At 34.8% G+C, this 24,334-nt stretch overlaps 1 protein-coding gene and 2 pseudogenes across 5 annotated transcripts in view; 2 read left to right on the top strand and 1 right to left on the bottom strand.

Annotated features, from left to right (window-relative positions):
- The window catches only part of ATM1 (myosin 1), a 34,703-nt gene extending 25,504 nt beyond the window's left edge, over positions 1-9,199 (top strand). For all 3 annotated transcript variants that reach the window (XM_022041168.2, XM_088223228.1, XM_022041170.2), the window contains exons 16-24: positions 1,782-1,859; positions 2,827-2,985; positions 3,146-3,352; positions 5,138-5,343; positions 5,467-5,602; positions 6,092-6,221; positions 6,332-6,478; positions 6,965-7,032; positions 8,284-9,199. In XM_022041168.2, coding sequence (XP_021896860.2) covers positions 1,782-1,859; positions 2,827-2,985; positions 3,146-3,352; positions 5,138-5,343; positions 5,467-5,602; positions 6,092-6,221; positions 6,332-6,478; positions 6,965-7,032; positions 8,284-8,940 — 1,788 coding nt within the window. In that variant the 3' untranslated portion in view covers positions 8,941-9,199. The remainder of the gene's footprint in view (positions 1-1,781; positions 1,860-2,826; positions 2,986-3,145; positions 3,353-5,137; positions 5,344-5,466; positions 5,603-6,091; positions 6,222-6,331; positions 6,479-6,964; positions 7,033-8,283) is intronic.
- A 1,843-nt stretch (positions 9,200-11,042) lies between these two features.
- Positions 11,043-13,820, bottom strand: LOC110813870 (rust resistance kinase Lr10-like; annotated as a pseudogene). Its single transcript, XR_015821548.1, has 4 exons — positions 13,691-13,820; positions 12,836-13,460; positions 12,468-12,497; positions 11,043-12,382 (listed from the first exon to the last, which is right to left on the bottom strand). The product of XR_015821548.1 is annotated as a rust resistance kinase Lr10-like (transcript).
- A 580-nt stretch (positions 13,821-14,400) lies between these two features.
- Positions 14,401-16,533, top strand: LOC110813871 (rust resistance kinase Lr10 pseudogene; annotated as a pseudogene). Its single transcript, XR_015821549.1, has 2 exons — positions 14,401-14,541; positions 15,153-16,533. The product of XR_015821549.1 is annotated as a rust resistance kinase Lr10 pseudogene (transcript).
- The last annotated feature ends 7,801 nt before the right edge of the window (positions 16,534-24,334 follow it).

The raw sequence follows: 24,334 nt of genomic DNA, 5'->3' as shown, positions 1-24,334 counted from the left end.
TTAGAAGTCATTCAATGCAGGTTCCTTTGAGATGACTCAGAGGAGAAAAGGAAATACCACTTGGTGGTGTGGGATGTGATGAAGTGATCAATAAGTGAAGGAAATTCTGGGTTTGAGATCTATGTTGGGGATGAACAAGGTGCTTAAGGGAAGTGGGTGTGACGATTCATGAAGGAGAGAGATGCTTTTTGGGCGAAGGTCATAGCGGCAAAGTATGACATGATGACCGAGGATGGTATTCTAGAGTGTTGGTGGGACCACATGGTAGAGGGATGTAGAAAAGATTATATATGGGAAAGGACAAGTTTTAGGAGTGTTTGCATTGGAGAATTGGAGATGGGAGTAGAATTGGTTTTTGGTCAGATTGTTGGCTAGAAGATGGAGCATTAAGAATCAGCTTTTCGTAGATTTACACTATTGCTCGATATAAAGACATACCTGTTAAAGAGGCTTTTGGTGATGGTGATGGAAGCAGGGAGTGGCACATGGAGAACTTGTGGAATCTCAACGATTGAAAAATTAATGAATACAAAATTCTGTTGAGTACACTGGAGTCGGTTTCATTGAATAAGGACTATGACCAACCGGTTTGGATGCTCAACACTTCCGGGCAATTCACTGTTAGGTCTTTTTACAGATACTTGGCTAAGAAAGAGCTCATGAAGAGCAGTTTCTCTTACCGATAGATTTAGAAGATGAAGGCCAATTTTCTTTGTGTGGGAAGCAGGTCGGAAGTGCATTTTGACCATTGATAAGCTAAAAAGGAGGGGAAAGGTTATGGTGAACTGATGCTGTTTATGCAAGGGGGCGGAGGAAACCAGCAACCACTTGATACTTTGGTGTCCCATTGCACACAGTTTGTGGTCAATGGCATGTGGATTACTTGGCGTTAATTGGGTTATGGCTGGTACTTTGAAGGATGAATTATGAGCTTGTAAGGGATTGGTTGTTTCAGAAAAAATAATTGGGGTTTATTCTACTGGAAATATTTTGTATTGTGTGGAAAGAAAAAACTGAAGAGTTTTTGTAGGGGCAGAAGAGGGTATTGACAAAATCCATGAAAGATGGTTTCAGACCATTGGTTTGTTGGTTATGTGTCAACTGTTGTATTACATGAAAGATTTGAGAGAAGTTATTGATATCCTTACTGATTTGTAAATATTTTTGTACATGGGTTTATACTCCCTTGGTGCCTATATTTAACGATACACTTTATACTTGTTATTTAAAAAAAAAATTATATTTATGCAAGAGTGACCAATCAAAGTCCACCTTGAGGTAGAACGCATTTAAAAACAAAATCTGAAATTTGTTACCATAACAGAATATAAATCTATTCTATCAAGAAGAAGAAGAATTGACTAATTATGTTTACCTCACAGTTTTCTATTGTCATCTTCAGCCTAGTTGTATTACCTGACTTTATCCATGGAAGTAAGAATTGGTTCTAATTTCTTATTCAAGTAACTGTTGCCTTGTGCCCTCTTTAATGCTGAATTCATTAATTTTTTTTTTGAAGATCTGCTTTGCATTAATGTAATGATAACATAGACCAAGTTGTGGAAAATTAATATCCTTCTAGATGGCTATCCATAACTTGAGAAGTATAAATTGAAATTGGTTGTTGTATATATTGAAATTGGTTGCTGTTTCTGCTTCTTATTTGATCTCCACATTTTTTAATGACAAATAACTTTACTGGATATGTCTGTGTTATGATTTTGTGGGAATACTGAAGCAGTGAAGCACATGTTTATATTTCCTCCTTCTCATTTTCTCAGGAATATATCCAAGACGGAATTGACTGGAACAAAGTTGACTTCGAAGACAACCAAGATTGTCTTAATCTCTTTGAAAAGGTAAAATGCTTCTGATGTGTCCACTTTGGTCCAAAAGAAGTCACTTCTTTTTCTTGTATTCTAGGAATAACTATTTAATTTAGTATTAGTGCTTAAAAATCATTTGGAAACTATCATAATAGGATATTAAATAAACTTGAACTTGATCTTCAACATTCTTTTTAAAGGTATTATTCTAAGCTGGACATACGAAGAGGGGCATATCTTCTTCTAATTTGTACCATGCTTTTGAGATTGTTTTTTTTTGTTTTATGTAAAGTTGGTTTGCTTGGTTCTACAATTAGTTTCAGTGCTAAAAGGTTGTTGTGAATGAAATAGGTTAATGGTTGTGAAAAGCTTTTGAGCTACAAGTTATCTCGTGACTCAATATTAGCAAATCTGAACAAAATTATTACTTACTATTAATGCCTTATGAGTTATGAGTCCATCAAGGTAATTTTACCTTGTTTGATTTAAAGGAGAGAGAACTTGTTCAGTTGATATTATGTATTTGGCCAGATCATCACTGATTTTTTAGCCCTTTTTTCTTGGGGTTGGGGGCGCTTAAAAGTTGATTGAAAATAGTTAAATGGAAAATGGCGTTGACTTCCCTGTGATGTTTCCTTTAGACGGGAATGTTGGTAAAACCAAATTTTTTGGTCATGTACTCTTTCTGACATTCTGCAACTAGATTCCCCACTCCCTGAGGGATAAAAGGTATTTCAAGTGTCTGTCCACACTTGGCACCTCCACTGCATCTATCTGCCTCAGATTGCATTCTGCATATTTTGGACTCGGTAATATTTTGTCAAAGTTACCTTAAATTTTTCTGTGGGTATATCTTTTTGTTAGTATTTGAAGCATGTACATTAATTCTGCTATATAGTCTTGCTAACTTCTGAAGTAAACTTACTAATTCTCTTTAGTGTTTATTATGAGGATTGGCAAAATGGCTTCCATGAATCTAATACTTTTGAGGCTTATGCAGAAACCATTGGGCCTGCTGTCTTTGTTAGATGAGGAGTCCACATTTCCTAATGGAACAGATTTAACGTTTGCCAACAAACTTAAACAGCATCTAAATTCTAATTCTTGCTTCAGAGGAGAACGAAGTAAAGCTTTCACTGTCTGTCATTATGCAGGGGAGGTAGGTGATCTTTCACACACACGCATGCACACACTCTCTCATTTTTAACAAAATTGTTTTCAGCGTGTACCAACAAAATTGACATGCTAATCAAGGGGGTTCATCGTTGGTCTTGCTGCCTGACTTGCTGATTGACAGTTTCACTTGGTCCCCTGCTCAGGTTACATATGACACAAGTGGATTTCTGGAGAAGAACAGGGATCTGCTGCATTTGGATTCTATTCAGCTTTTGTCTTCATGCTCCTGCGTCCTTCCTCAAATATTTGCTGCTAGTATGCTTACACAGTCTGTGAAGCCTGTAGTTGGTCCATTATATAAAGCAGGCGGAGCAGATTCCCAAAAGCTGAGTGTAACAACAAAATTTAAGGTACATTGCTTTTCCAATTTTTGGAGTTTAATAAATATGAACTATTTAACTTGATTCGTGATCACAATATTCGTAATGTTGACAAAGTTCTTGGAGGAATTTTAGACAAATGTATTGAAAATGATATCTTTTCAGTGTTCTGATTCATATTTAATAACTGACAAGAATAATATCAATTCTTTCCGGGCGTATGATATAATGCTTTTGAGCTGAACACAATTTTTGGTGGAAGCATTTTAGCTAAGCAGCTTTGTTGACTGTTTTAAATAATGCAAGAGATAACATGGGATCCTTTATGTGAGCTCATCTCTTTTTTGGAATAAAAAGTATCGCATAATTCATTAATTCACAAGCACCCAGGGGGTGCCAACCCATATACAAAAAAGTATTTATATGTTAATCAAAATATCAATAAGATTCCTAAAATACTCCATTATATAAAGAGGATAACAAACACCTAAGGTCTGAAACGATCTATTTCCACCCCCTCAAAAACTCTCTTGTTCTTTTTTTTTCATACTACCCAAAAGATAGCGAGGGAATTGAGACTCACATTTTAATTCCCTCCACTAATACCCCTCCAAGCCCAAACTCTTTTCCTTACCGAATCAATCATTGCTGATTCTTAGTAACTTGTAAGCCATGATCCATAACTTATATGCAAGCAGACACTAAAGAGGGGTGTAATTACAAGGCTTTGCCTCCCTTTTGCACAAAAAACATCCACTGGCCAAAATCTTTTTCCTCCTCATCAGCTTTTTAATAATTAGGATATACCCACCTGTTTCCCATGCAAAGAAAGCAATTTTGGCTAGAGCATTAACCTTTCAAATTTGCTGGAAAGGAAAACTGCTTTCCGTGGTGTCATTCTTACTCAAATAATTATAGAAAGACCTGACTGAGAAAGATCCTCCGGTATTGAGACTCCAGTCTCTTGGTAACACTCATTAGGATTATCATAAAGGGAATGTAATAAATGAGGAGGTTGGTCAATGTACTTTTAGTGAATGTGAGTCTCCCCTATTTAGATAAGAGGTTTCTCTGCCATCCCGTCAATCTCCTCTCAGGCCTTGCCATCACAGGATCTCTCATCCTCACATCCTCATATCTTTATATTTGGTTCCCAAAGGTAAACTCAAGTATTTAATCAACATCTCCACACTTTTACACCCCATTACTCTCGTCAATCTAGGTAGCATTCCTTTATTTGAGCCTAATCATTTTTAATTTGTACTCTTCCATTTGGTTATGATTTTCATTCTTCCATGTTTTGTATTGACGAACAATTTGTGAATCCTGTGTTTGGCAAATGACTTTTGTAATAATTATTATCTGATTGTTTTCAGATAGTTTCCCTTTTAGTTGGGAACCCAATGTAAGGAGATTAAGGACACCTAAATCTTGTTCTTGCCTTTCAATTATCCAAACTGGTAAACTTTTATGGGAGTTGATAAATTTATGGAGATTGTAGCTCTTTTGAGGTTTAAATTTTAAATGGAAGAAATATTTTATGAAATTTTTATGGATAGGTATTTTATTCTTAAGATTCTTATCTTTATTTGACCACAATCAAACTTTTGGAAGGGCTCTATCTAGAATGATATAAATCTAGTGTCCTTTTCTTTTTTTTATTATTGTGTGGAAGTAGTTTCAAACAAAATTTCTTTTTTCTGTAAATTGTGTAGCTTAGAAATTTTACTCTTATAAGGATTACTTTTTACCTAGGGACCAGATTTCTTTTGGTAACCTTATTTTTCCTTTTGTGTTTGATTACTTGATGGGTAGGGTCAACTATTCCAGTTGATGCAACGTTTGGAGAACACAACCCCGCATTTCATTCGCTGTATAAAGCCCAACAATCTCCAATCTCCTGGATTGTATGGACAAGGACTTGTACTGCAGCAGTTAAGATGTTGTGGGGTCCTAGAGGTAGTTCGGATTTCACGTTCTGGCTTCCCGACCAGAATGTCTCATCAGAAGTTTGCCCGAAGGTTGTAGCAAGCCTTCCTCCAGAACTTTCTTTCTTTGTATATCAAATTCAAATATTTTATGCATTCAGAATCTACAATTACTTTGGTGGATCTTGAGGGTTTTGTTGTGAATTATTGCCTCAGGTATGGTTTTCTTCTGCTGGAGAATCTTGCATCAAAGGATCCACTTAGTGTTTCGGTTGCAATTCTTCACCAGTTTAATATTTTACCTGAGATGTATCAAGTTGGCTACACGAAATTGTTTTTCCGCACAGGACAGGTGAAATAGAAAGTTGTTGTTTTATGATTCCTGTTGGTTTTCTTTTCTTTTTACTTCCGGGTGGGTAGTTCACTTCCTATTTTCTTCCCTCTTTGGTCAAAATGAATGATCAAACATGATATGAAGTGACTTGCTAAAGAAAGGAGACCTTTCATTTACTTGAAGATGGTAGAGGTTAAGTGGTGGGGTAGCAAACTATTTCGTATCTCATGGGCTGAAAATCAGATATGCAGAGTGCATATTATGCCTAGTTAGCAACTGAAAATTTATAACAGGTTCAAGTTATTCCTTATTTAATGGGTATCTTTTGGTATTTAGCTTATGGAGAGTCCATGCTGTTCTTCAATTTGCTGTAACTGTTCCTCAACCGAAGGGCTCAAAGTATTTTTAATGAGAAGAATTGACTTTAACACTGATTCACCAATTAATTTCGTGGGGCCAAAAAGGGATTTCTATTTCTTTATTTTGAAGAAATAACACTTGTTGCAGATTGGGGTTCTCGAAGATACAAGGAACCGTACCCTCCATGGAATTTTGCGTGTCCAAAGCTGCTTTAGAGGTCACCAAGCTCGCAATTATCTCAAGGAGCTCAGAACTGGGATTGTAACTCTTCAGTCATGTATTTCCTCCTTCCTCTTTTAGATTGAGTCACTGTTTTCCTTGTGAGAAATAATCAAGCTTTTGTCATAAGAACTTAGGACATTGATTCTCATATATCTTGTTTTACAGTTATTCGCGGGGAAAGAACGCGAAAGGAATATGCAATCTTAATACAGAAACATAGAGCTGCTCTGGTCATACAAAGCCAGATCAAAGGAAGACTTGCTAGGAGAAAATTCATTACCATTTCTCATGCATCAATTTTGATTCAGTCAGGTAAACACTTGGCCTTTTGGTCATGTAGTACTTCTCAATCTCCATAAAATTGAGGTTAGAGGTTGGAGGTTCAAGTGGCGCTTATGAACTTTGTGTTCAAAGTATTGGGGTTGCACAAAAAAAAAAAAAAAAGATCTAGTCAGGCATACTATAGCTTGATATTAGCTGGAGTTCTTGGTCTGGAAGCAAAATTATTTTGTTTATATTTGTGTGGTTGGAATTTCAGTTGAGCCTTTGTTCAGCCCAAGTTCTTAAATCATCATGTTTAACTTGGAGTAAAGACATATCAGAGATGTATTTATATCTCTGTAAAGAAGCCTGAAGCGAGACTTTAGTTACAGGACATTCAAAACCGGATTCAGACAGGGAGAATCAGTTTTTTGGCTGTTCAAAGCCAAAGTCTTACACGATTTTGAGGTTTTAATTCTCCTGCATGCTACTGGTGGCAGTGCTTATTGTTTTTTATTCTCTCTGACCTTGTTGCAGTTATTCGTGGCTGGCTGGTCAGAAGATGCTCAGGAGATATTGGGTTTTTGAAATCTGAGGGGAGCAAGGTACTGTCTTATCTTGTATGTTAGTGTACATTTCTTTTTCACTTATGAACTGATCTGCTTATACCAGCTGTCAGCACCATTTGACTCTTCCCGAAAAAGTTACTATTGGCTCTTGTTTTGTTATCATGTGCATCATTTTCACTTTGCTGGTGTTTCATACTGTTGTCCTTTTATAGCTTTATATAACTTTATCAAGGGGAAGAAGAGTGAAAAAGCATTTTAAAGAAATTTTATTCAACAGTGACTGTGGTCAATAATTTAATGGGAAAAGCTTGAGTGGCATCAGTCCCCCTTTCATCTTGCTTCAGTTTCATATCACCCTGTAGTTAGCTGGCACTGGATGTTTTTGGAGGGAAAGGTTTAACTCATTTCCTCTGTAGCCAATGTCAACAGTTGAACACAATTCCCACATTGTTTATACGATGAGATTAAGGTTATAATTCACCCACAAGGAGAACTGAATATTAATTGAATAGCGTCAGAACAAAAGTTTGGCTTTGTTTGATAAAAAACATTTTCTAGTTTCTATTTCTGAACTTCATTTATGTTTTTGCGAAAAAAACATGTGCGGTAGCTGGAAATGAAAGTAATGCTTGGGAAATGATAATAAAAATGCAAAGCAACATAAATTAAAAAGAACAAAAATTTGTTCTGGTGTCTTTTCAGAAAATTGATTTTTATTTATCTTACATGCACGTACTTTATGGATAAACATATGTCAATTTGGGAAATAAAAATGTAAAAATAGTATGCCTATATGTTAACATATAGAAACGTGTGGTAATTGAAAATGAAAACAATGTTTAAAAATTTGTCACTGTTGGAGATCCCTGGTTCTAATCCTGAGTATTTTGGAGATAACATATATGTTTGTTAGTATGGGTGGCACCCTCTCTTAGTGCCCTGTTTATACTATTTCTACTTTCTTTTTTTCTCTTTTTTTTGAAAGAAAAAAGTTTAAAAAATTATAATGAAAATGCAGCATAAGTTTGAAAAGAGTTAAAAACTACTCTTAATATTTTTCAGTAACTATATATTTGAGCATATCTATATTTATTTTTATGTATAAAAATATGTTATTCTAAGAATGAGAGCTGAAATACTTTTCATGTACGAACGAAAGCTAAACCAGGGTTGGTGTTGATTGTTTTTGGTTTACTTTCCTCTCTGATCCTGTTGGTGTTTATTGCACACAATACTGTATACTCACTGCTCTAGTACTAGTTACCAATTATCAATTCTCTTATGCAGAAGAATGAGTCAGATGAGGTGGTGGTCAAGGCATCATTTCTTGCTGAACTGCAGCGACGAGTTCTTAAGGCTGAGGCTGCTTTAAGAGAGAAAGAAGAGGAGAATGATATTCTTCACCAAAGGCTTCAACAATATGAGAGCCGCTGGTCTGAATATGAGTTGAAAATGAAGTCCATGGAAGAAGTTTGGCAGAAACAAATGAGATCTCTGCAGTCCAGTCTTTCGATTGCAAAAAAGAGCCTAGCAATTGATGATTCTGAGAGAAATTCCGACGCATCAGTGAATGCAAGCGATGAAAGAGACTGGGAGACAGGAAGTAATTTCAAGGGCCAAGACAGCAATGGTGGAGTGAGACCAATGAGTACAGGTTTGAGTGTCATAAGTCGGTTGGCTGAAGAATTCGAACAGAGGAGCCAAGTCTTTGGGGATGATGCCAAATTCTTGGTGGAGGTCAAATCAGGTCAGGTTGAAGCAAGTTTGAACCCAGATAGGGAACTTCGAAGGTTGAAGCAGATGTTTGAAGCCTGGAAGAAGGATTACGGAACAAGATTGCGAGAAACAAAGGTGATTTTGCATAAACTTGGAAATGAAGAAGGTGCAATGGAGAGGGTAAAAAAGAAGTGGTGGGGAAGGAGGAATAGCTCAAGGTTCAATTAGATCATTTTTTTGTAGTTGGATAGCAGTTATTGCATATTTTTTGCACTTGCTGCTGCCGGCTTTCTATTTTTGGCCAGTAATTGTTACATAGAGAAGAAAGTGTGAGGTAGTTGTATTATTGCGAGGGATTAAGAGAAATGCAAAAGTTAGAAATCCAAATATATATGTATAAAATTTTTCTAAAATTGGAAGGCAAATTGTGTGTAAAATCATATTGTCACATCTGCGTATTATAGTTGGTGTATGATTTCATGCCTCATTTCCATCTGTTCCGTTTTTCCTTTTTATTTTTAATTTATTTATCTGGGTAATGTTGCTGTCAGCCAGTACGATTGCTGATGATTTTCTTTTTGCCACAAGAACCCTTGGAAATTTGTTTGCGTTTAACCATTCCAACTTGACTTACTTTTTTTAAAACGTGATTTTCTTTAAGATTTTCGGTTGAACAGAAAAATTCTTGTATTTGGGTGACGCAAATCAATGAAGACGATGTATGAACATAGTCCCAGTGAGAGGAAAGAGAGGCTTTGATATCTCCGTGCCTGGGCAAACGCGGCAAAGACCTCTATTCTCTCATTTAGTTATCCTTTACTGCTTCTCTAATTTATGTCGGTTCCATAAGTGATTTTGCAAGTTAATTTTTTGGTAAGCTAAGAAACAAATTCACTGATAACTGGATCCTCTACTGAAATTGAATACAAGGTAAATTGCAGATATGGCAACTGAAGAAGTTTGAATTTAGTCTTTTACTAAAAGAAATTGGAATCATGTTACCAACAACTCTAATCCAGCGGCGTGATAACGTTATATAATTTTTTTATGAAAGAAAAAAGTTAATTTTCATTTATTCATGAATTTATTGTTGCAAAGAAGTTCAAAGTTCAATGATCAAATCGCAAGCTTTCACAAATTCAAAGACAAACTTGCGATGTTCTTTCATTTGAGGGAGACTATTTAGAAGGTAAATAAACAAATAAACAGAAGAATCTTAGACATGATACTCAGTTTGTTTTTTGGTTTTCCAACTTATGCATGTGGTTTTTAATTAAATATGTATATTTGAGGTGTAAATAAATCATTAATGCAATCATAAAATATCAACAGTGAAATTGGGTCATTATGTAGTTTGAAAAGATGTTAAGGCCGAAGTTTGAAGAGAGGCCGCGTTTGTCTAACGTGTTCGGCCGAATTTTCTATACACTGATTCACCTACAAGATTAGAAAAAGACATCTGTTGATTATATAATCAAACATTTTTCATTGACCAAAAATATGTTTAGAATTTTAATCTTCTCTCTTAATAATCAAGATGAAATTAACTTAAAATTAGAGATTGAAATTGAAATTGAAATTGAAATTTTTTAGTTAATAAAAGAACATATATCTGATTGCAACCATATTTCCAAAATCTCTACAACTACGATAAATTTAACTCTGAATTGCCCACATGAAAATCCTTTTTTCCCCTTTAATAAAAATTTGTTCGTGCCTATAAAATAATTACATTAACATATTTTAAATTGAATTTCAAAGATTTTTATATTTAGTACCAATTGAAAATCTAAGTTATGCAAATTTAGAATTTATAATAAATTAAATGATATATATATATATATAAATACGATGCATATATGAACAAAGACATTGTAATAAATAGTAAATCTTATTAACACATGTTAATTATCAATTATTAAAATATTAATTATGTTGTTTTCTTCTTATCACTTCATAGAATGAACTATCTTTAATAGGACAAATCATATATATAGGAGTAAAGATAAAAACTTAATCTTTAAATAATTCTTGGTCCTCTTGTAAGCGGCAATTTGTTGAGTATTATGTAAATCTACACTAAATTATCAGTCATACATCTTAAATTTATAAGATACGAATTTTGATCACATAAATTGATTAATTTAATTATCTCTAAAAATATAATTTAACCTGTTTTAACAAATCATAAATGTGCTATTAATGTATTCTTACATCTTCCACTAATAATTTTACCCCAACAACAATAATCTTGGATTCTATTCCAAGATTATTGTTGGATTTAAATTAACATTAGCTGCCACTATTACTACAAAGTATTCAAAAGAAAATTACAAGGCAGAATGATCTAATTAATAAGTAAAACCATTCTCTGATACACGGAGAATATGATTGTGATTTCTACAATATCGTATGACATGCTATAAAGTCGACAAAGGGAAGTTTAAGGTCTCTAGTGAATCACTGTTGTTTCAGAATTTTGCAGCAATAAACACTAATTTATCTTGTTACAGAATTTTACAGAATTCCAGACAAGTTTGTCACTCCATCTCCTGGATGATGTCTAATTCTTGGTGAGTTTCAGAGATGGTTTCAAGTTTCCGGTGACCGTGCCTTAAAACCGTGCTTGTAGTAGGTCCTTTTAGGCGTGTAGAGGCGAAAGGATTCGGAGGCATTGTTAGATCATATCCTTCATCCAGCATTTGCACAACAGCCTTCATTGAAGGACGACCAATTTGGTACCACTGTATGAACCACAATCCAACAATTGCAAGCCTTTTAGCAATTTCAGAATCTTCCTCTCCCTCCATATGAATTCTCAACTCATCTCCTTGTTCCAAAAGATTATATATCCACTCTGGGAAGTAGATTTCAGTTGTGTTGTCAGACATCTTCTTCCCTCCCACCATTTCAAGCAATAACATTCCAAAACTATAAACATCCGATTTGTGAGATACCTTCCCAAAGTTCCAAGAGAAAACTTCAGGAGCAATGTAGCCCATTGTCCCTCTCGCTGCTGTCATTGACACTGCACTTTGATCCTTGGAACACAGCTTGGCCTGACCAAAATCCGAGATTTTAGGATTGAAGTTTTCATCTAGTAAGATATTATGAGGTTTGATATCAAAATGGAGGACTCTTTGATCACAACCTTGGTGCAGATACTCAATGCCTTTGGCTATGCCAATAGCAATATCCTACAACTTATGCCAGCCAAGAAAGTTGCTATTTGTGTCTGCAGAAGATATGAACTTCTTCAGCGAATTGTTTGTCAAGTATTCGTAGACGAGAGCTTGTCTGAAGCCATCAGCACAATAGCCAACCAAGCGACCCACATTAACATGGTGGATTCTACCCATCATCTTCACTTCATTTATGAACTTTTCACCACTCCCTGTAGAATTGTTGAGTATTTTTACAGCCACAAAGATTTCATTTGACGGCTTTCCTTTATACACAATTCCATAGGCTCCTTCACCCAGATTTTCCATAAACTGATTAGTGATCCTCTTAAGATCAGCATAGGAATATCTTGTAGGCTTAAGAGCTCTAAAATCCTCTGGAAACTGTTTTATTTTAGCTTGGTTTTCTTTTTCAGCTTTGTCAGAAGAGTAAAATCTATACCCTCCATAGATCATCACAGCAAGAAAAAGCGAACCTAATATTGACCCTGTGGCGTATTCAAAATTTTCAAGTCAAGATCCTTGCAAAATAGCCTAGGTAGAAAACTGCACATTTATGAATACTCAACTCACCTGCAACCACTACCCTCTTCCTCCACCCTCCTGCAAGATGTAAAAGATATTATTATCTTTTTTCTGTTTTGTTCAAACATATAAATGCTAAGTATTATTCATTAATGGATGTAATCCCACCAAAGATGAGTACCTATACTATTTCATATACATATTAGATAATTGTTTTTAACGCCATTTAGTTATGATAAGAAGCTAACATCTTATATATCTCATATATTGTTCATGCCTAATGTTGCCCTACCTCATACACATTAAGATTTCATAACTTGCTCCTTCCTAATATTCCTTGACTCCCTTGGTAAGACTATACTTGTTTATAATATGATTTTGGATAGGAATACAAGAATGTGGAAGAAATCAAATACCTTTGTATTGAGAGTGGATGCTGAGACATTGTATTGCTGGTTTTGAGGTACTAATCTTCAATCTGCAAATATTTCCTTTGGCTTCGCAACGCCTACAAGATGGTTTTGACCAAAATAAACTATGGTTTGGGGGTCCATAAAATACAGAATATGGCACAGATGAGAGGTTGGTACAATAAATTAGAGGCATTTCATCTATAATAAGCTTAGAAGAAGGAACAGCTAAAACTTCAGATCCTGGCACACTTACGCAATCTATGGCCTGGAATACGCTGTCTAAAATCCCCAATGTTGATAAGCAACTGAATGTGGTGAAATCAGAGAGGATATTATCATAAAATTCGAAAGGGGAAGCAGATAGAGTGAGTTTTTGAACCTGCTTGGGAAGACAACCATGAGGGTCGCTCACGTAGATTTTTTGATTCTGGTAATCGATTTCTGTTACAAAGAGCTTGACTGAAAATGGAAGGTGGAGCAGTGTCTGGTTGCTTTCAGTACAAGAGAGATGGAATCCAGGATACCCACACTTCTCTGCCTGTCTCTTTTCCAGCCTAAATGGAAATCGGACCGTCGGCTCCGCACCTTGATTCTGGGCACTGGTAGGGATCAACTCCATGGCCGTATTCTGTACGGAGCAGCAGCGACAACAAAAACAAGTAGAAGAACATGTTAAAGGGATGTGTAATACGAGTAAGAATGGTGATCTTTTATGGATATATACGTAGATACTTTTTGGTGGTATGGTAATATTTGTTTTCAAGGGCTTGAACTTTCGTTGATTTTTCATGGGTTGTATAATTAAGAGCTGAAAATGACTTGCGTTGCCGAAGACTTGACAGAGGAAGAAAATTTTACTTTATTGACTTCTATTGGCGTCTTTGTCTGCTTACCATTCAACCAAAATATTCAATCAAATTTATCTACACACTCTCTGTGTTTTCTTCTTCTTCTTCTTCTTCTTTTTCCGTCTCTTCCATTCCCTATCTGCTTTGCCTCTTCTCTCTACTCTCCGATCTCATGATTACACTAAAACTTCTCTTTCTTCTTTCCTGTCTAATCGTATTAAACCAGATCTGCCATGGCAAGGAAAACAACACTGCCTGCCTTTCTTCCTCCTGCGGCAACATCAAAATTACCTTCCCCTTCATATTAAAATCTCATCAACAAAATTGCACCAGGGAAACAATTCCATTAACCTGTGAAAACAATATAACACTTCTACACAAGGAATCAGGTACTTACATCGTCCAATCCATCGATTACAACAGTCTCACCATCCGTTTGGTGGATGCCACTCTTCATCATACCAATAATTGCTCTTCCCTCCCTCAATCGTCTCTCAGCCCATATAACGCCTCCCATTATTCTCAGATCCTGATTTTATTCATTTTCATCTACCAAAGAAATCCTCCCCATCAGAGTTTTATTTTTGTAAAGTGCGGGCATCGAGTGAGGTCTCCTCGCTATCTAGACACGGGTCCTTGTATAAATGGATCAAGAGGCCATTATTCTTATGTGATAATTGGAAGAATGGAAGTAGGGGGGAGTTGCAGAAATCTTGCAGAAGACAGCTCATTCTCATGACATCTTTGCCGCTGGAGCTGGAGGATTCAAACACCATCTCCTTCCCACAAATCCGCAACCATCTCCTTCATGGAAGCCAAATTCTGAATTAGGATTCCTCTCTATACTTTTTAGCCTCAATGGTACAGTAATAACATCCTTTCCTCTCATTTTTATCTATTTTTATGTTTATACTTTAGGAATTCGACTGTGATGTTAGGTTAACTAGTATACTTTGAGTTGATATTCCACTCACATTTATAATTAGAAAAGGAGATGATTGCATTGCATTTGTCCGGCTAGAGTTTACTTCCTATAGATTCATATAAAAAAAAACAGAAGTTGCCTTATTTTCTTGGGATGCTATAAATACATAATATCTCTTTGTGCCATAACCACCAGAATCTGCATCACATGACTTTTTAAGGGTTAAAAGAAAGGAGATGTTGATTATATTATAATTTTAAAAGAAATATATAGATTTAAATTGATTTTAACACTAAGGAGACTGTGAAATGTTGCATTCCTCTTTAGTTCTTTCCATATTTAGCTTAATTAATTAGGTTTTATGTTTTTACAGTGTTGTACAACATTGTAAGATCTGCAGTTTTTAAGTAATTATTCACTTAATTTTGATAAATATCCATTATGTTTAAATTAATATTTTATAGTAAAATATCTGTATTAAGCAAAAGATTACATCTCCCAGCAAGAATTTTTATAATTCATGAACTTCTAATTTCAATGGATGCAGTAATGGTGCTTGCAGAAAGAATTTTATGTGGAATACCATGTGTGGCTTGCTTTTTAACATATAAGTGGAGAAGGAGACATTGGTCGATGGATAATATGGTTGAAGATTTTCTCCAAAGCCAAAACGGTCTAATGCCTATTAGATACTCATTCTCAAACAAAAAAAAAAAAAAAAAAAGACTAAACACTTTAAGCATAAATTAGGAGAGGGTGGCTATGGATCTGTCTACAAAGGGAAGCTTAGAAATGGTCGCTCAGTAGCAGTTAAATTATTGGGCAAGTCTAAAGCTAATGGTCAAGAATTCATCAATGAAGTAGCCATAATTGGTACGATTCATCACACTAATGTGGTGCGACTAATAGGGTTTTGTGCTCAAAGATCTAATCGTGCTCTTGTTTATGACTTCATGCCTAATGGATCGCTAGAGAAGTACATATTTTCAACAGAAGGAAACATCACTACTCTTAGTTGCATGTAGATGTATGAGATTTCCCTTAAAATAGCTCACGGGATTGAGTATTTGCATCGGGGTTGTGACATGCAAATATTGCACTTCGATATCAAGCCTCACAATATTCTCCTTGATGAAAACTTCACTCCCAAAATAGCTGATTTTGGACTAGCCAAGTTGTATCGAATAGAAGACAACACTGTTTTTCTCACAGCAGCAAGAGGAACGATGGGTTATATGGCTCCAGAACTGTATTACAAGAATATTGGAGGCATATCCTACAAAGAAGATGTGTATAGTTTTGGAATGTTGTTAATGGAAATGGCAGGTAGAAGGAAAAATTTGAACCCGCACGTTGATCACTTGAGTCAAATTTATTTTCCTTCGTGAGCATATGATCACTACAGTGAAGGAAAAGGCATAACAATTGGAGAAGTTACAGAAGAGGAAAATACAATAGTGAAAAAGATGATCTTAGTAGCCTTGTGGTGCATATAGTTCAAGCCTAATGATCAACCCTCCATGAACTGGGTTGTGGAGATGTTGGAAGGAGAAGTTGAAGGCATTGAGATGCCTCCAAGGCCTTTTTTATCTCCAGAAAAATTGGCAAAGGAAGAAGCTGTAGAGATCAACAAGAAATCATCAAACATTCTCGAATAGTAAGTTGCATCAAAATTAGACTTGACAACTTCTCACAACTTGGTTGAAAGATTTTAGTCTCATACAAGTAATAATTTTATATTTTTCAAAACATAATAGGTAGTTCGATTTTTTCTGCCTCTAATCCTAAATGAAATAGTGAATGTGTGCAGTGTTTTACTTGTGATCATGGTAATGAAATGTTTTTGTACCTTTATGATCCGGTATTTTAAGTGGAGAAGTGTTTTAGAAAATGACTTCCAATAAAAATAATTTTAAGTTTAAAAACTATATGATATTTAGTAAAATTTGTTATATATAAATATTTTTAATATAAAATGTGTGGAGGATTAATTTTTTTTCTTTATTAATATGTGTTCTATTAAATATTACAAATCTATATATATAAGTTTTCTAGAATGAAAAAAAACAATAGACAATTAATTTTAATTAATTACAAAAGATAAAATTTACTTTTATACCTTTTAATGTGATTTGCTTCATTTATAGAACTCTAATTTACTTCAGCTTTAACACTCCCGCTCAAACTGAGGAATAAATATTATTCATTCATAGTTTGCTAATAAGATTTTGCAATGTTAGATTGTTTGCACTTAGCACGTCTGCCAGTTAGGAATTGGAGGATACATATTAGGCTATTATCAGGTTTTTCTTCAACAAAAAGTCTATTAATCTTAACATGTTTAGTTTGGTTGTATTACACTAGATCATAAGTTATGTTTATGATTGACTTGTTGTTGCAGTGTGGGTGCATATGACTTTCCTACTTGATTTAAGATCTTCAATTTTTTTTTCTATAGTAGTTCACATACCTCTTATGCCATTCACAAAACTTTGATTCTATGCTTGATCTCACAACTATATTTTATTTTTTACTTCAATAACTAGCTTGCTTCAAGGAAGGTATAGTAGTATGCAATAGATCTTATGTATACAACCAACATTGCATAATTTGTCTCAATATAGACTTTTAGAAGCAATTTGTCATTTTTTCTTAACATAATTCCTTTCCCTAGTCCTTTTGCATATTGCAGTATTCTGTAGGTTATTTGCATGTGCAATTCTTTCAAATTATGCATGAATTTTCTTATAATATTTACTATACAAGTGATGTCTGGTCTTGTATGGGATAGGTAGATCAATCTTTTAACTAATCTCTGATATATTTAATTTTTTACTTGTTTATCTTCCTATGTTATTCCTAGTTTGTGATTAGGATCAATAGGCTTACCAATTGTATAAACCTCCTATGCAGGCTGCTTGTAAGTGTACTTCTTTCGGATTGTGTATGAATTGAGTTACAACACTTAGTACGTAGGCGATTTATAGTCTTGTGTGGGATAAGTAGATCAACATCCTAATTAATGTCTAAGATGTTTCTTTGTTTACTAGTGTATCTTCCCCTACTATTTCTAGTTTATGATTATGATTAATAAGTTTACTAACTGGTTTGCATGCTATCCTACTATTATCCTTTAACAAGTCATAAATACATTTTTGTTGAGAAATAAAAATTTTAAATTTGAAGCAAGACGACTTCAATTCTTAAAAAATACTTTAGTGTGCATAATTCCTTAATTTTAAAATTTTTTATTAGACATTGATTTAGTGTTAGTTGTTTCATCTCATCATTACTTGTTATGATAATGTCATCAATGCATCATAGGAGAGTTGTAACTCTTGTTATAACATAGTGTGATCTCCTCAAGCCTGCTTAAATGTCAGATTTATTATCACTTTTGTGAACTTGCCAAACCATGCTCTCAGTGACTGTTTGAGTTTATGAAATTATCTTATTCAGGTTAAATACCTTATTTTCTCCTATTTATTTGTCAGAGCTTGTCAAGATATCCATATAGATTTTGTCTTCTAAATCTCCATACATAAAAGTATTTTTTTTAACATCAAATTGTTATAATTACCGATGAAAATAGGAAGCTAATGATAATAAGATTCACATAGTGTTTATCTTGGTTATTAGTGTGAATGTGTCCTAGTCATCTATCCCACATGTCTAAGTATAAAATTTTGCCACCACTCTCACTTTATACCTCTTGATTGATATATCTGCTTTGTATTTGATTAAGTAAACCCATTTGTATCCCATCGGTTTATTGCATTTTGGTAGATTCACTATTTCTCAAGTCTAATTTTTTTTTTCAAGTGTCTATTTTCTAGTTAAACTTTATAATGATAAAATAATCTTAAACACTATACTTTCATAAGTCTAAAATATCACGGACCATACCCCGTCTTATAGGGTAATGACCAGAGTATACTTACTTAAATCAAATAAACTCAAGTTAAATAAAATAACTTAACTTTATTATAAACTCGAGTTAAATAAAATAACTTAACTTTATTAATTATAATAAAGTTGTAAAAGTGTTGCATCATTTAAATGTAAAACGTAACATATGTATGAGATTTTAAGTTTCTTATTTACATCACAAAATGAAAGTGTTAAACAGTAACTTTAATCTCAGAGTCTAGCTTCAAAACTTTTCTCCCTATCATCGGTCACTCTACATCGGTACCTTTAGTATCTAGAGGGTGATGGGGAGGGGGGTGAGATAAAATATCTTAACAAATAATATTATGAAATCACATCATAGTACATGCAATATATAGTTTTTTTTACGTACAATAAAAACATATATCATATACTCTTTCCAAAAACAGATATACAAATTAAAAGACAAATGCACAAATGAGAAAACAGATTCACAATTGCTTCTTTGTGTACTTCATCACTATTATGGTGGATCAATCAGTTACCATACATTACGCGTAGTCACACATACTTATCACTTGTTCTTAATGTACCCGAACGTGAAATAATATACATGAGTATCTTAAAAGACTAGGATCCCCCGAACACAAAGCAGTTAGGGCATGTAGATCAGATTGTTTTACCATACACTTGAACACGGAACGATTATGTATGATTACATACTTATCACTTTATCAATACACCCGAACTCAGAACAGTACATATGGGCACATTGAAGCATAGCATAATGCAGGTGCTTTCAAAATAACTCATTTCCATAATGAGTGATGCATACATATCAAAATCATATTTGGAAAACACAAAGCGAAATAATACTTATATCGAAGTAAAACTTTAACAAATACGAAAGATAAATTAAATACTTGCATAGTTTTATACTGAAAATACGTAAAATACTTCAAAGCTACATAGACTAATAAATTCATAATATCCACTTACCTTAGATCCTTAGCAGTCATAATGTTTATTCCAGCAGAGTTCTGACTTTATTAATAACCTTTTCCTCTAAAAAATCTATAGAGTTTTAGGATAATTTTTGACAACTTTCTTGACTTAAAAATATTCAACACAATACTTAAAAACTAATCACGAAAATTAAAGAGAAACTGAACTTCAAAACTTAAGAAAATACTTATATTTTTAACGGTTTATAACCTCTTTTGACCATGAACCTTCTTCCTATTCCCTTTTTCTTCCTTTACTCTCACGAATTTAACAGAGTTTCCGCAATGTTTTATCTAACACCTCATAATACTATAAAAAATCACACACTTCGTGCTCCTTCGTCTTCCCTCACCTTTATATCTCTCAATATTTTTCTCTCATCTGAAATGTCTCTTCCTCCATTCTCTCATCCCTATTTATAGACGTGGGGAACTACGAGAGAAAGGTTGCCACCATTCTATCACGTCACTTCATCTAAAAAATTATCACTTTTCGCATATTATTTTATCTAATAGGTTACCATTTTTTACATGTCACTTAATCCAAAAGGTTACAACTTTTTACATGCCATTTCATCTAAAAGTTGTCACTTTTCATTATGTTACTTTATCTAAATGTTACCACTTTTTATATGTCACTTTATGTAAAAGTTGCTACTTTTCGTTATGTCATTTCATCTAAAAGTTACCACTTTTTATTATACCATTTCATCTAAAACGTTTTTATCTTTTTCCATATCTCTTCATGTTTATTCTAGCTCCTTCATCCTTATCTATCCTTTTTTCTATTTGACTCTAAATTATATCTTTAACCTTATTATATATTTTCAAACACATATAAAGGCTAAATTAAATACATTAAATATAAGAAATTAACTCAAAGGTATTTTTAAGCTATTACATCCTCTCTCCCTTAAAAAAAAATTGGTCCTCCAAATTGGACTTACCAATAGTCACAAACAAATGTGGGATTTGACCTTCATTTCCTTTTCTAGCTTCCATATAGTTTCTTCAGTTGAATGATGCTATCATAGTACCTTTACTAAAGGGATTACCTTGGACTGTAATATTTTTTCTTTACAATCCACTATATGCACATGAAGTTCAATATAGGATAGGTTGTCCTAAAGCACAAGAGGTTTATATCAGAGTACATGTGATGAATATGGGTGATATTTTTTCAGCATCGACACATGAAAGATATTGTGTATGTTGGCTAACTCAGGTGGTAATGCTAAACGATAGGCGATAGTTCCTACTTTATCTAATATCTCAAAGGTCCGATAAATCTAGAACTAAGTTTTTCTTTCCTCCCAAATCTCATGATCCCTTTAATTGGTGAGATTTTCAAAAATACATGCTCGCCTACTTCAAATTTTAAATCTCTTTTTCGATTGTTAGTATAACATTTTTGCTTACTTTGAGCTATTAGAAGATGTTTCTTGATCAATTTTACTTTCTCTATAGTTTTTTTTACTAATTCAGGTCCAGCCAATTTTTGTTCTCCAACTTCTTCCCAACAGATAGGCAATCTGCAGGGTATTCCATACAAGGTTTCATAAGGTGCCATTTAAATGCTGGACTGGTAGCTATTATTATATGCAAATTTAATTAGAGGTAAATGATTGTCCCAATTACCTTGTAACTCAATGACGCAGGCTTGTAGCATATCCTCTAGAGTTTGGATTGTCCGTTCTGATTGACCATCTGTTTGAAGATAGAAAACCATACTAAAAGATAGCTTGGTCCTCATAGCATTCTGTAGACTAATATAAAATCTTAAAGTAAAGCGAGGATCTCGATCGAAAACAATTGTGACTAGAATTCCATGTAATTTTACAATCTCCTTGATATAGAGTCTGACCAACTTGTTTAGTGGGTCATTTACTCTGGTAGTTAGGAAATGAACAAACTTATTTAATCTATCAATGATAACCCAAATAGTATCATGTTGGGATCTTATTTTAGGTAGACTTACCACAAAATCCATGGTAATATGTTCCCATTTCCACTCTACTACCGACAAGGGCTGAAGTAGTCATGCTGGCCTCTAACGTTCAACCTTTACTTGTTGGTAGGTGAGACATATGAAAACGAACTCTGCTATATCCTTCTTCATCCTACTCCACCGATATTAGGTTCTCAAGTTTTGATACATCTTAGTGTTGTCAGGGTGCATAGCAAATCTAGAGCAGTGGACTTCTTCTAATATCTCATTTTTCAATTATTATTCAGTACATTTACCTTATTTCCAAAACTTAATACACTATCTTTTGATGGTGATGTGATATTGGATAACCCAAATTTGTTGTCAAGGATGCCAATCAACATCAAAGAGGAATCCAACAAGTCCCCACTCAAATAGGAAAGTAATTTCTAATTTTCTAAATGGGAATGTCTAGAATAGGGAAGTAATTTCGTTCCTGACTACTTTCTTAATTGGGATTATTTCAAGAGATGAGCTACGTTTGTCCAAGCTAGAAATCTTAAGTCCCAAGTACGATTAATGGACTTGAAGAACTGTGCTCGAGCAAAGAGGCCCACACATGCGCCGAACATACGACCCAGCTCGCACAACCTACCAACATGCTGCCCAACTTGCATGACCCACAGACATGCAGGTGAACCCATACGGACCGTGCACATGAGCGCCCATGCACGTGGCCCTCTAGGCCCACGCAGAACCGATCGTGTGCGTGGAGGCCCAAGAGGCTGGATGCACGCAGCGCATGTTGACAAGCCCACAGACCAGCCTGTGGACCAGCCCACGGATGGCCCGAGGGCCCAGGCTCGCCAGCTCGCTTTTCTCGTGGGCTTCCTCTTGTGTCAACCACGTGGACCGGCTGGCCCGACCCAATCTAGGTAGCCCAACCGGCCAACCCCTTTTTCCTTCAATTTAAATTATTTATTTTTATTTTAAATTCCTTTTTAAAATGGCTTGGTACCCACTTTTTACAATCCACGTGTGAAAATTAATTTTCACATGTTTTTTTTAATGAATTTCACATGGGATAAGGAAAAAATTGAATTTAATATTATTTTAATTAAACTCTATCCCTTACGATTATTTAATTAATTTATTTGAGATAGAATATTTATTTTATTTTGTATTTATTATAGATTAAGATGGAATTTTATCTAGGTTAATATTTTATTATTTATCTCAAGATTTTTGTACTAATCTAGATTACTCGGGAAAGGCTATAAATAGACATTTGCCCCTAAGATGTAAATCACACATTTGAGAATAAATTTGAGTAAATTTCTTGAGAGATTTGGCTTTTTTTCTTTTAATATTTTTGCTAAAATTAGCTTATTCAAGTTCTTCAGAAAGCAGGAGTCTTCAGAAGTCTTGTTGAGCCAAGGAGCCGCGCACTGTGCATGTGCTGTCCACACAGCAGGCCTACGCAGATAGGCTCTGTGCTCTTGGGGCCTGCATGCAGTAGGCCTGTGCGTGCGGCGCACAACACTCTTTGGCCTTGAGCATGCGGCAGTAGGCCTGTGCACCTGTAAGCTGGCTTGCAGTGTGCCACCGCTGCCTTGGGCAGTGCACCATCATCGTCAGTAGAGGAGGTCCTCCTCCCTTGTTTTTCATGCTGAACATCTTTTTCTCCTCTTTTCAATGTTCAGATGCTGAGCAACCTCATATGATGTAAAAGAATGTGTAAATCCTGGGTCTATTAAAACTTTAGCCAAGGTACTAGAGATAGTATGTATACCTTGGATCACCTCTTGTGAGGCTTCAACATCTCTCTTTGTAATATTATATACTGTTCCTTGAGTTTTTGGTCTAGTATGCTCTTTGTTAATGGAACACTCTTTGATTTGATGTTGAGTACTGCCATATTTGAAGCATCCATTTGTCAGCTTGTAGCAGGATCTGTTATCATGGTTCTTTCCACAATAGAGGCAGATCTGCTTTAACTCTTGTGCTAAACTTATACAACCCATCTTCTGTCTCTTAATAGGTTGTTGTGGCTCCTGGGGCTTTCTCTTATTATTTGGTATGAATGGTCAAACCTATTAGATTTGTTGTGGGATTAAGCTTGTAGTCTCTTCTGTAATCTGGGCCCGTTCCAGTGCTTTTTGGTAGTCATTAATCTTTAAAACTGAAATTTTATCCCAAATCTCCTTACGCGGGCCTCTCTGAAACTTTTTGGCTCTCAAGCTTCCATCTACTACTAAGTTGGGCACGAATTAAGCCAGCTCTATGAACTTTTTTTACATATTCTGCCACCCTCATGTTCCCTTACTTTAACTCTAGGAACTCCATTTGCTTCTGTTCTCGAACAAAGTCAAGAAAATACTTCTCATAGAATGCAGAGCCAAATGCTTTTCAAAGGATTGGTGTCCTCAAAGATCCTTTCTTCAGGTGCACAAGTGTTGTGCAGCTCCCTTGAACATGAATGTGGTTAATTGTACCTTTTACTCCAAAGTGGGATTGAGAACCTCAAACATATTCTCCAACTCCATGATTTACTGCTTAACTAGTATCGAGTTGGTTGCTCTAGCAAATGGTGGTGGGTTGATCATCTTAAATATTTTAATGAGTTTTCCATTATTTCCCTCCATTGACTGGGTGTTACTAGTATTAATATTATTACCATTAGTAGCACTTTTACTATGGACTACGTGTTGATCTACCACCGTCGCCAAGTATTCGACTATACGCATGAGTCTATCTAGACTCTGCTTGATTCGCTCTTCCGGAACCTAATGTGCCTGGTCTCTCGGTATCCTTGCCATTTCCTACATTCATGAAATTCAAACTTAAAGGCATTTCACTATATTTTACAACTCTATCTAAGTTTCATGTAACTTTAAGTTTCATATT

Source organism: Carica papaya, chromosome 6, assembly GCF_054855325.1.
Source record: "Carica papaya isolate Zhongbai chromosome 6, ASM5485532v1, whole genome shotgun sequence".
NCBI lineage: Eukaryota > Viridiplantae > Streptophyta > Magnoliopsida > Brassicales > Caricaceae > Carica > Carica papaya.
The sequence above is the reverse complement of the archived record's forward strand: the minus strand, read 5'-3'. Positions and strand labels throughout refer to the sequence as shown.